Source organism: Leptosomus discolor, chromosome 18 (genome assembly GCF_034619465.1).
Source record: "Leptosomus discolor isolate bLepDis1 chromosome 18, bLepDis1.hap2, whole genome shotgun sequence".
NCBI classification, from domain to species: Eukaryota; Metazoa; Chordata; class Aves; order Leptosomiformes; family Leptosomidae; genus Leptosomus; species Leptosomus discolor.
In genome coordinates this window covers 10,158,446-10,170,768 of record NC_141408.1, presented here as the reverse complement: position 1 = coordinate 10,170,768, position 12,323 = coordinate 10,158,446, and the positions used below count along the sequence as shown (strand labels likewise).

General features: G+C 54.6%; 2 protein-coding genes across 3 annotated transcripts in view; one reads left to right on the top strand and one right to left on the bottom strand.

The window, feature by feature from the left end:
- TAOK1 (TAO kinase 1) overlaps positions 1 to 845 on the top strand; it is a 35,145-nt gene extending 34,300 nt beyond the window's left edge. For both annotated transcript variants that reach the window (XM_009947766.2, XM_009947764.2), the window contains one exon: positions 199 to 845. In XM_009947766.2, the coding sequence (XP_009946068.1) occupies positions 199 to 660 (462 nt within the window). In that variant the 3' untranslated portion in view covers positions 661 to 845. The remainder of the gene's footprint in view (positions 1 to 198) is intronic.
- Positions 846 to 9,547: 8,702 nt separating this feature from the next.
- Positions 9,548 to 12,100, bottom strand: ABHD15 (abhydrolase domain containing 15). Its single transcript, XM_086475358.1, has 2 exons — positions 11,268 to 12,100; positions 9,548 to 10,025 (listed from the first exon to the last, which is right to left on the bottom strand). Exons 1-2 carry the CDS (start codon positions 12,098 to 12,100, stop codon positions 9,548 to 9,550), a joined length of 1,311 nt encoding a protein of 436 aa, XP_086331484.1.
- Positions 12,101 to 12,323: the final 223 nt, after the last annotated feature.

The following is a 12,323-nucleotide window of genomic DNA, read 5'->3' as shown; positions in this document are numbered from 1 at the left end:
GCAGGCCCGTGGGACTTACCCTTTTGCATTCCGAACAGATTGTGTGTCAGTGGACATCTGATCTAGATCCAGTCTCGCGTAGAAGCACGGGGAGGAGTTTCCTTGTTCGCTTGCTGTTACAAGTCCTTCGCAGACTTGAGGCCACGCCTGTAAAGGAGCACTGCTACTACAGACTGTCTCTTCTTTTTTCCTTCCTAGATTGAGGAGGAGATGCTGGCGTTGCAGAACGAGCGTACCGAACGGATACGAAGCCTGCTGGAGCGTCAAGCTCGCGAGATCGAAGCCTTTGACTCAGAAAGCATGAGGCTAGGTTTTAGTAATATGGTTCTTTCTAATCTCTCCCCCGAGGCGTTCAGCCACAGCTACCCGGGAGCTTCTGGCTGGTCCCACAATCCTACTGGGGGTGCAGGACCTCACTGGGGTCATCCCATGGGTGGCCCACCACAAGCTTGGGGCCATCCAATGCAAGGTGGACCCCAGCCATGGGGTCACCCCTCGGGGCCCATGCAGGGGGTACCTCGAAGTAGTGCTATAGGGGTCCGCAACAGCCCCCAGGCTCTGAGGCGGACAGCTTCTGGGGGACGGACGGAACAGGGCATGAGCAGGAGCACAAGTGTTACTTCACAAATATCCAATGGTTCACACATGTCTTATACATAACTTAAACAATAACTGAGGGTGGCAATTCCACTGGAGCTGTCTGCCAACAGAAACTGCCTACAGACACCAGCCCAGCAGCCTCCTCAGTGCGGTGCTGACGTGTGGAAGCTGGGTGCACATGGAATATTGTATTCATTTTGTAAAGCATTACGTTTTGTGTTTACTAACTGGGATGTCATAGTATTTGGCTGCAGGGGTTGGGGGGTGGTTTTTTGGGGGTTTTTTTGTTGTCGTTTTTTACTTTTCGGAGAGGTCTTGGGAGAGCGTCTGAGAAATATATGCAATTAGTCAGAAGAGTTGGCTGGTGGCTGTCACACTGACAGGACGGAAGGGCCTCAGACCGCCCTTGTCGCACCATCCATAGCAAGTCTGAGGATGAATGGAGACCTCCTCCCATGTCCATAAATTTCGAACTGCCACCCTGCAAAAACCAGGCGAGCTGCCTTTAAGCCAACATCCAGGGGAGGAACAGCTGGATCTTCTGTTCCATTTTTATTTGCCATTAAATTGGATACATTTCTAGGGTATGGCCTCTGCCAAGAGGCGTTTTCGAAGACTTGTAGGTGAGGAAGAAGGGTGAGAAGAGAGGCCAAGAGACACCAGGGCTCAGCAGGGCCCTTCTACCCAAGTGCCCGTTCCATGTCGTGTAAGAAGTGATGTTCTCTTAGAAGGCACTGGTCAGCTTCCCAAGAACTGTGTAGGTAGACCTGTCTGGAGGGAACAGGCTAGAAATGTTTGAAATTATATTCCTGCTTTGGCACTCCCTGACTGTGCTGCTGGTAGCTCAGACGAGGTTGGGCAGAGGAGCGTAAGTAATGCACTTGTACGGCTAATACTGTGACATCTCATTTTAGCTAAGCATCAGAATAATTCTTGGAGCCCAGTGTAGTCCTTTTTGCTCCATTCAGAAATGTTAGACTTTCAGCCAATCAGTCTCAAATGCCAGAGGTATTTTGAAGGATGCCATAGTCACAAAATGCCATTGATCAGATTTCTCATTATTACACTACATCCACCAATTTATTACCTTTTTGGCTTGTTGCAATTTCCTGTTTACATGTAAGAGTGTAGCCAACTGTTTAAATGTTTAGTTGCCACAGTGTACCAGGAGGAGCTGAGCCAATGACTCTTTCCCAGCTGATGACTAACCCACATCACCACTGTAGATCTTGCTGCATGTGAGGCTCCTTTTTTATTATTTTCGTTGCTGCAATACTTCACAACTCGTACAGTCCCTTGAGATGCTGTGATATTCTGGCAGCATATCACACCATGCGCGGAGGCACTACTTCCAGAGGCTCGTTGGAGCTGCTGTACTACTGAAAGGAAGCAAAGGAGGTTGTGAAATCCATAGGGCGATAAAGGGGTCAGGGAGTGACTTTGTGGCATCGTGTCATCCCTTAGTGCTGGGAACTGGAGGTGGCCCCGTGCTCTTGTGCCAGTGCCGGGGCGGTCTGGGTCAGCCAGCACTGTGGGCCTTAGGGAAGGAGCAGGTAGATGAAGTTTGGCTTGAGGCAAAGGTTTCCATCTTGGGGACTGACCAGCCAGGGTTCTTTGTAAATGTTTTTCCTTGCACACTAATCATCTTGAAGAAAACACTAGCTGCTAACTCTAGGATTTGCCTTTAATATGTTTATAGGGCTCAAAAGCAAGGTTTTCCGAATGTGTTTGTCCATGTGACATATTTATATAGTAAATACTCTAGTGTCTCGCTGCTGTTCAGTACTCTCAACAGGGCGGCGTTCTTTCGTTAGCTAAATTAACATCCACTCCCAGTCCTTAGCTTTCTGCCAGTATCCGGTGAATCCAACTGGGATTTCTAGCATCTTGACGTAGCATATCACTCTAATCGAAGATGGAAACTCTCCCAAAATACGTTTGAGCAGCCCCTTAGTCAGGAGCTTTGTACTGCTAACAGTTGAGGAGGCCTGGGATGAGGCGGTGGTCCCATGGAGGTGACTCTGGTTACCCCCTGGGGCAAGTGGTGACTGTGAATTGTCCTGTCCTTTCCTCTGCTATGTTTTTTATGTGGAATTTGGATGTTTTGGGGTCATTCTTTTGCATTGCAGTGTTGTTGAAATGCAGCGGAACTGATTTAGGAAAGGTACCTGTATCTTCCCGGGGTTAGAAAGACGGATGAAATTAAATGAAAGGCCAAAATTGTACTGGGATTTACCGTGTGAGTGTGGAGGGTGTGCCCGGAGCATGGTGCTAACGCAGCGTTTTGGAGTTCAGCTCCTCTATCACAAGCAGCAGCAGCGACAGCGGGGACAGGCTATACCTGCAAGTTCAGTGGGTTCATTCTTTCGCTTCTGTTATGGTTTGAATTTGGTCAAAGTCTCTGGCTTAAATTGAGCTACTTCAACAGAATTCTCTCAACCCATCTCTTTGTGTAATGTCAAGCATGACTGAATGCTGAATCCAAATGACGGCTATCCCATATTGGCTTTTTTGTATTCAAAAAGAACTGTGTAGTAACCATTTTTACATGTATATCACCTGCAGACCTGGACTATTCCAACAAGTTAATATTTTAATTAAAATAGTTTGCAAAAACTGATTCAGATCAACTGGTCTAAATGTGTGTGTCCCTGTGTGTACGTGGGGGAAGGAAAGCTGTCCCAAACAAGCCTGATCTCGAGAGAAAACACCCCATTATGCAGCTGTAGCCAGAGGGCCTCGGGCCAGGCTGTGCCTTGGAGGTGTATGAGGAGGCCTTGGCGTTGAGAATTTTGATGTATCTCGGGTATATTTCCGAGATACATGATCAAGTGTACGCTAGAGAGACGCAAACACTCTGAATCAGTTTGCAAACTCTGTTTTTAAAAGTAAGACCAATTACTCCATATTGTACTCGTTGCAGTCATGCCCTAACTTTGGTTTTAAAAATACTGTCGTCTGTAAATTGTGGAAGCTACTCCAGTACCTCAGCAAAGATGTCCTCTTACATCTTTTATGTTTGTATTTAACACTGGGGACTCTCTTCTGTGTGGACTACTGGGCAAACTTTATTGGAGTATTTTTCAAATCACCAGCTTGACCCCTGAAATCTCATGTTCTGTGGTTATTTTTCTCTCCCCTTTGCAAAGACGTAAAGTTGCGATGTCAGTTGGCCCAGAGGGGGGAAAAAAAAACACGAGCCAGATTTTCACCTCTTTCCTTTGATTTTATTTAATTAAAATCAGTGAAAGGGACCACATTTTTCTTGTTCTCCATGGTCCCAGGGAGTCAGCAGCCACCTCTCCCTTCCATGTTGAACATTACGTGCTTTCTTCCTCAGATGCAGCACTGAAATGGAGGCCACCGCTCTGTTTCACCTGCATTCGCTCCAAACCCGTGAGCTTCAAAGGGGCTGAAGAACTAAATGTGGTATGATACCAAGCTTTCCACAGAAAATTCCCAGCAGCCATTCCTTGCCTGGCTTGGGGCCAGGCTGGCATCGCTCCGTAGCCCACCCAGCCCTCCCACTCCCGAAGAACGTGCGTTGCACACTAGCTGTAACCTGCACGGGCCGTGCCCTGCTCGCTCCTGGGATGATGCTGTTTATTAACACGCCCCCCCCCCAGGGGAAAAGGGCCCCTGGACCCTGCTTACGTGCCATTTCTTGAGAGGCAATAAATTGTATTGTACCACTGTCGACCATTACTCTGTTGAATACGCACATCTCTCTGAATATATATACGGTATCTCATTTGTATATATTTATATACTCTGTATGTACGTGTGTGTGGGTATATGTGCACACACACCTCATGCTGTGCATTTCTGTCAGGGCACTTCAGTCCTGCTGTTCTTTAGCGCTCCTCTTCGTCAGCCAAAGCAAGCCCTGCGGCGGGGCTCGCGAGGGCGAGGGCGCGTCCATCTGCACAGGCGGAACGCAGTCAGGAGCCCTCGCTTAAATACTGCCCTGCTCATTGCAGCTTGCTTTTTCGGGGGCGCGGGAGGGTAGGCTAGCTGCTACGGGTGTGCTGTAAAGGAGAGAAGAGAGCTCCCGGAGGGCACCAGAAGGGGAGAAGACAGCACAGAAAACAAGATGGTGTAGCGATAGGGAAGCAGTTGAGGCAACGTACCGATCTGCTGGGGAGGTGGCGAGTGGGCCGGTGAAGTGCTCAGCGGGCTGAGCTCCGAGTCCCCAGCTGTGTCTCACCAGGAAAGATCACAAGCGCGGCGTGGTCTCGGCACGCTGCGCCGGCGCTGGCTTTTGGCATTCCTGAGTTCAAGCCGAACGCTGTCTGTCTTGTGTGTGTAATAACTAGAGCGGGTTATGTGGAGGAACGAGAGAGAAGCTAAACTGGAAGATTTAAAATATCTCTGTGTGTGTGTGTGTGTGTATGCACAACATGTATATACACACAGAGACACTTCTGGTCCGTTCTTTGTTCTGCTGAGGCGCATGTGCTTTGTGACTTGAGTCCAGTAAGCAGAGGACAGCCTTGTTCTTCTCCTGGGTGCTTGCTTGGCATTTCTGGTAAATCTTGCCCCGGTCTTTCTCGTAGTAGAGGGGGCGAGTGCCATGCTGGACACCATGAGCTCCTCAAGCTGTGAAGACCCCTCTGACCTTCTCCCTTGTCCTCTACAGACCCCATCTTAGGGAGACATCTGGCAGTTTGGGGGATGAATGGTTCTTGTGTGTCAACTCACAACTTCCCATCCAGCTGCGATATTTACCCCTGGGGAAGCCCAGCCAGCTCAACAGCATGCCAGCCACGGGCTCTCCTTTGTGCTACCAGAGAATTTGGAGGCAATTCCCCCCGTCCCCGTCCCTTTTGGAAGGTCTTTTGTGAGTTTTTTAGCAGAGGCTCGGGTTTGGCTGGGACATCCTGGTCTTTTCACAAGGAGTAGTGTTGTCTTTAGCTGTGCTCCTGCCTGTGGGACTTTCCCACCCCGGTGCTGGCCGGCAGCGAGCCCAGAGCTACGTGCCAAGGGTGGAGGAGTGGTGGATGCCCCGGCAGGGATGCCGGTGGGTGTCCCTCTGCTGTGTTCTTTTCAGTTTGCACTTTCACGAGTCAATTGAGCTGGAGTCTGTTGAGAAACAAGTGTGAGGTGCTTTGGAGGGTTGTGGGTAGCTGTTTACAGCCAAAAAAAAAAAAAAAAAAAAAAAGCTGGTAGATCTAGAGGTTATAGTAAACGTTGTCCCACCAGGGAGCGATGGCAGCAGATAACCCTGGTTCGTGTTGCACAATGAGGCTGAGCCAGCTGGGGCTGTGAGGCTGCCTGCTGCATCCCTGCCCTGCCCCTCAGCCCAGGCTTTGCTGGGGAAGGAGAGGCCTTTGTCAGCTGGAGAGAGACTTAGTAAATCGGATTTGCTGGCGAGCAAGCACCTTAACCACCGAGCTGTGGGTCTCAATACTTGCACTTCACCCGAAGGCTCCTCTGCGGGGGGGAGGAAGGCGGTTTGGTACGTGACCATTGGCTTGGCACCCGTCTGGCGTCCTCAAAACATCCTAAAGCCATGTCCTAGGGAAAAAAAAACCCAAACGACTCCAACACCGTTTCCTTCTCTCCTTGCTTTCTCTGAGTGCACACACTGAGTCCAGGAACCAGGAGGGCCGAACGTTGCCCCCACGGATGTGAACAAACCCGGGGGGGATCTTCCCCCCCTCGCCTCGCCCCTCCGGCCCCCTGCCCCGCTCCCCACCCTTGAGTACGGGTACCTCAGAACATGCACAGTTTGAATTTTCACTGACAATTAGTTTAATTATTGTGAGTGAAAAGAATTGTAATTATCTGTAAATATGTAGCTAACAAATTGACCTAGTTTCTGTATTTTTTAAGTTTTTGTACTAAAATTTATAGATAACGGTATGTGCCAGCTAGCAAAAAGCTACTGTAATTGCCAGTCGTAGTTCAGCATGCATCTAATCCCCGAGACGTGTCGAAGTGATGCTGTGAGGAATTGTGCTTCAATATTGCGCGCTGGGGAGGCGCAGCAGCCGGCGGGGCGGGAGGGCAGGGGAGGCCGGCGGCCGCTCGCCTGGGGCTTTCGGCTTCCAGCCCCCGGCCGGGTTTTCCGCGTTCGCTGTGTGGAATCTTCTTCCCTTGGGCGTCGCGTGCTGCAGGGTGGGCAGTGCGAGGGACGGAGCGGTGGCTTTGAGCTTTCTCTGGAGCTGAACTCCACGGGAACCGAGTTCGGGTTCTTTGCTGCGGTTTAGTACTGGCTTGTGACTATATTTTTCAACCTCTCTAGAAATGATCTGTTTTCCCCTTCCGACTGCTTTTGTCGTAAACCCGAGACTGTCTAAACCTACTGAAGGAAAACAAAAAAAAAAAAAGACTTTTCATTTAAGATCGTTGCCTGCTTATAGTGCCAGGATCACGCATTTCTATGGCAACTCTGAGCTCAGCAGAGCTTAGAAATCAGCACAGGGCTGCTAACGAGCTGAAGTACGTCGCCGCTGCTTTTGCACGGCTCCGGCAGAGCCCAACTGCAGCCGGTGGCAGCTGCCAAAGGCGAGTTCGGGGGTTTGGGGGTGCGATGCGGTGGCTTGCGGGTGGGGTGGGGGGTTGTCTCGGTGTCCCTGCCCCGGCCGCGGCTGGCTTGCGCTGCAAGACCTGCCACGAAGTGAGGGGTGGGCTCCCCTGCGCTCCCGAGGAATGAAGGAAGGACCTGTGCTCCTTGTCTGGTGGCAGAGGCAAGCCTGCAAGTCGAGAACAGCTTTGCTGAGCGTCCCGGGAAGCTGCGAGCAGAGGAGTTTGAGGCCGTGCTCCCCGGGGCTGGTTGTCCTGGAGGTTGTAGGGGACGGGAGCTTGTAAGGACTCGAGGATCAGAGAAGGAGAGGCATACGTGTGCGTACGGGTTTGGCTTCTGGCAAGCAAACCACCCGCTTCCTTTCTTCAGCTTTTCTTCCCTCCTAACCCCCCCGCAGCTCTTCCCCCTGCTTGCTTGGAACAGGAACATTTTTTACCTGCCTAGAAACAGCTAAAAGATGGGGAGGGGGGGGGGGGGGCGGCCCTGATGTAAATAATTAACGTTACAAAGTGAAGTGTGTATAACATAAAAGGCTACAGCCCTTCGGTGACTTGTAAATGCTCGAGAAGGTTGTGGTGAGATGGGGAGGGCCTGGGGCTCCGCAGCCATCGCTGCCCCACCGACACCGCGGGGCCAGCGGGTCGGGAAGGCGGGGGGCGGGGGGCACCCTGCGTGCCTTTGCCGTGGGAACCCCCCGGGTTTAGTGGATGGGAGGGTAGCGTAACGTGTGTAATATGGATAGGAGAAGCTGTGTGAGGTGTGTATAGTGTATATTTTTTAAAAATAGCTTGCTTGTATTGTGAAGATTTTAAAGACAAACTTGAGAATTCTAGCCTAACTATTAACACAAGTTTAACAACAGTTACCCCACTGGGTTCAGAGCCTCTTGAATGTATATTCCTTTTTGTAACCTAAATGACCTATTCTTCTACCAGTCAGCCAGACATCCTATTTATATTTTTAATTTTATATATTACTTTCCATTTGTTTTCATTATTTCCAGCATGTTTCTGGGTTTGGTTTTTGTTTGTTTGGGGGGGGTTGTTTTGTTTCTTTTTGCACAAGCATTGTGTGAAGTCAAGGAAATGTTAACTCAAACCTGGTATTTTCCAACCTGTTCCCCCCTCCCCTTCCTCTCCTCCACCCCTGTTGTTTTGTTTTGGGTTGTTTTTTTGGTTTTTTGTTTTTTTTCCACCAACAGTTTGGGATTTTCTGGGCTGGGATGCAGCGGGTGGGAGGAGGGGATGGCTATTTTCCATTGCAGCTTCTGTGCAAATGCCAGGTCTTTTGCCAGTCAACTAAAAAAAAAAAACAAAAAACAAAAAACAAAATGCTTCACTTGCTGGTTGCTTTAAAAAAAATACTAAAATAAAACAAAAATGTAACCTTATCAGTCTGACATAGACCACGGCGGGAGGAGGGGAAGTGCACACCTGTAGCCCCACAACTTTGGCTTTGGCTGTGAAACCAAAGCGAACCTTTCCTGGCGAGCAGGTAACCGCAAGGCAGCTCCCAGCCCCGCCGGCTGCCCGACCCCACGGAGGGTTTGCCGGGTCCCAGCTCCGTGGGTGGCCATGGGGCCGAGCCCCATGGTTTGGCCGGGGGAGCATCGTGCCTTGGGCTTGCTCTTCCCCACCTTGGCACCTGCCTGCTCGTGTGCACAAACCCGAGAGCTGCCTACTGCTGACAGCAAAGCTTTTGCTGCTTTTCCTCTCCTCCTCTTCCTCCTCTCCCCCTCCGTAAGGAGGTCCAGCTCACCAACAAGAGCTCGCCCAGCGCCCGGCCCCAGCGCCGTGGCCGACTGCTCTGGGGCATCATCCAGGTAGAGCAAAGCCCGGCTGCCGTGGGGCCGGGGGAAGGTGCCCGGCCCCGCGGTTTTGTGCCGCAGAGCGTCGGTAAGAAAAAACACACACATATCTGCTGTTTTACTATGAACACTGGTCTGAGGTTTCCAGGCCCAGCACCACGGTGATGGGCCGCGAAGGATTTAACTAGGGGAATTAAACTCCTTCCTGCTTCCATGTCTGGTAGCACCAGCTGGTATGAGTGAATCTACAGGTGTGCGTTTTCCTTCTTGTAGAAAATGCCACGAGCACTAACTGGTAAGGCTTAATGTACAGTATATTGTCAGTATTCTGGTATTCTTCTGGTTCAACATACATTATAGCTCATATATAACCTGTATTAATTGTATAGATTGTGCATTTAAAGCTGTTACCAAGTTGTCAGAAAATAAGAGAAGAGAAAAAAGTAAGGTCATATGTAATATTTTGTTTGTAAGTATCCTTTGTATCATAGCAAAGGAAATGTTAAAAAAAAAAAAATCAACTGTAATAAAGTAATTTTAGTACACGGAGTGTCTGTCTGCCTTTCTGAGCCCCCATCCCCCCCCCCCAAGCTTGGGACCCTCCCCGGGCGCTATCGGGTGTATGACCTCTGCCAAGTGAAGACAGGGGGCTCGACCGTGGGACCCCCCCACCGGCGGGGCCGCGGCAGCCCCTTCCTCCGCTCCTCTGCCCGCAGGAACTCGGCCATGGCCCTGAAGTACTCCAGCACGGCCTCGTGGGCCCAGCAGCGCCCCGGTCCCCGCTGGGGGAAGCCACCGTGCCCCCCGTGCGGGGTCAGCAGCAGGAAAAAGTAGGGGCTGCTGCGGAAGAGCTCCAGGGGCAGGCTGCGGGTCGGGGGGCCGCGGACGGGGTCATCGGCGCTGCAGAGGCACAGCACCGGCACGGCCGCTTCGTCGGCGTCCCGCAGGGGCTCGTTGCGGTCCCAGTAAGCCTCCCAGCTGGTGGGGTGGCTCTTGGTCCGGCAGAAGAGGGCTTCCTCCAGCTCCCGCAGCGAGCGGCTGCCCAGCAGCCTGTCCACGTCCACCGCCTGGGCCAGGGACCCGGCATACCTGCAGGGAGCGGGTGGCCGCTGTGGGCTGGGGGGCTGCGGGGATGCCACCGGCTTGTGCACCCACCGTAAGGGGCAGGGGGTGGTGGTGGGGGGACACGACAACACCAAGTTCTGGCCGTGGCACCACAGACAGGGATTGGGGCAGCCCTCGCGCCGCCCCCCCCAGCCCCTGCAGCTGGCTTGGGGGGTCCCATCCCAGCCTCTTACTGGGGATGCTGGAGGGAGTGGTCCCCGCAGCACAGCCGCTGCCAGCCCAGGTACCATAGCAACGGGAGGCAGCCAGCGCTCGCTCCGTTGCCGTGACAGCAGCGCCTACAATGGGTATCGGGAAATTGGGGGGGGGGGGGGCGGGGGGGGAAGACACCCTGCTACCCACCCCCCCACCAGCTGGCCAGCAGACTCCCACCCCCACCCCAGCACCCCATCCCTGCAGCAAACACTGTGCTTGGCTGCACCCACCCAGCCTTTGCTGAGGCTCAATCTCCCACCAGTTTACCCCAATGTTTTGGGGTTTAGCTGTGGGGTTTTGGGTCATTTGCCCACCGGCAGGGGTGATGTGTGTCACCCCCACCCCCTCCCTCCCCCACCCCCCCCACCCCCGCCAAGGTCTCAGCCCCGCCTGAGGAGGTGTCCCTTGCTCAAGGTCTTGGCACGGGGCTGTTTGTGTCCCGTCCCAGCCCACGCCAGCTCTTGGCCCTCCCCAGCATGGCTGTGTTGGGCAACAGGGACACAGAGCCCTTGGGAGAGGGGTGGCAGCTGCCACAGCCCCTGCCCAAACCCCCACAACCCTCCCCCCGTTCCCCAAGCAGACACCCGGGGTCAGGTGCTGGGGGGCAAGCAGTAGTTGCAGGGGTGACGGTGGCCAGCCCAGCTCAGCCCCCTCCCTGGGGTCCAGTGCAGCACGGGGGCTTTGCCGACCCACCCAGTGCTGCTCCACTGAGATGACACGTCTCAGCCAGGGGACCCCGAGATGCTGCCATGGCCCCGGTGGGGCCAGGGAACATGTGGCAGCCAAGGTGGCCCCGCAGCAGCCGGCTCCAGGCTGGTGTTCATTAACCAGAGGATTTTGCTGCGCTCAGCACCTCTGTGCCCACGCTGGGGCTCCCGGTGCCGCCAGCAGCACCCATTACACACACACACACACACACACACACACACCCCCCGCAGGGGTGGCTGAGGGGCTTCTGGGGCCCCCCCTCCCCAGCACACCCCCCCCCCAGGCCCAAAGGACCCCACTGACCTGCTGAGTCCCCTCTTGAGGTGCAGGAGCAGCGGCCACTCGTAGAGCCAGGGCATCCCAGCCTCAAACCAGTCCCGGCCACGGAAGATGGGGGAGATGCAGGCAGCGGCGGCCAGGCGGCTGGAGGACCCGCTCTCCCCCAGGTAGGCGAGCAGCAGCCCCGAGCCCGATCCCTCACTGACGGCCAGCAGCAGGGCGGTGGGGTGCCGGCAGCGTAGGTAAGTCACTGCCTCCCGCAGGTCCCCAGGGTCCCCAAAGGGCTGGAGCTGGGGAGTGGTGAGGGGACAGCCGTTGTGACCCCGGCGGTTGAAGATGACAGGGATGAAGCCCTGCTCCAGTGCCTGCAGCCCCAGCTGCAGCAGCCCCCTGGTCACCTTCCCGGCAGCGTTGGGGATGAGCAGCAGCAGCGGGTTCAGGCGCCCTCCACTGCCACCCCCAGTCCCCCACGGCCCCACTAGCCAGTCCAGGGCCACCAGTCCAGCGTCAGGCAGCTGCAGGAGTTCCCGGGCCACCACCGGCTCCTGCTCCGGCGGTTGCAGGAGCTGCTGCAGCATCTGGAACCGGGGCCAGCGCGGCCATGGCCAGTGGCCCCCCCGCAGCACCGCTGACCGCCCCAGGCTCCGCACCAGGTGCTGGGCCAGCGCCGAGGGCTTGCACAGCAGCCGGCAGAGCCCTGAGCCATCCTCGGCAAGGAAGGGGATCCCCTTCTCTTCCTCCTTCTCTTCTCCCCAGTCTCCAGGCACCTCCAGCCTCCCTGCCCAAAGGCGCCAGGCCAGGAGGCCCAGGCCAGTGAGCACCGCGGCTGCAGCCACCAAACCCTCGGGGGACACCATGGGGGTGGCAGGAGCCCCAGCCGGCAGCCCCCGGTGCTCGGTGGGTTTGCAGAGCGGTGGCGGGGCTGTACTGGGAAAGCCCTGCCCCGGGGCTGGGCGAACGGCGGGGCTGTGCCAAGGGACAGCGGGGCTGTGCCGGGGATGGTGTGACCGGCCGCCAGCCAGGGCCAAGGGGACTGGGTGAAATGGGAGGGACACGTGGCCGAGCCCTGCCTGGTGCTGG

Excerpts from the sequence above, each read along its gene's own strand:
- ABHD15 (XM_086475358.1), bottom strand. The coding sequence starts at position 12,100 with ATGGTGTCCCCCGAGGGTTTGGTGGCTGCAGCCGCGGTGCTCACTGGC. Across the intron at positions 10,026-11,267 it reads CTCAAGAGGGGACTCAGCAG|GTATGCCGGGTCCCTGGCCC; the intron begins GTCAGTGGGGTC and ends CGCTCCCTGCAG.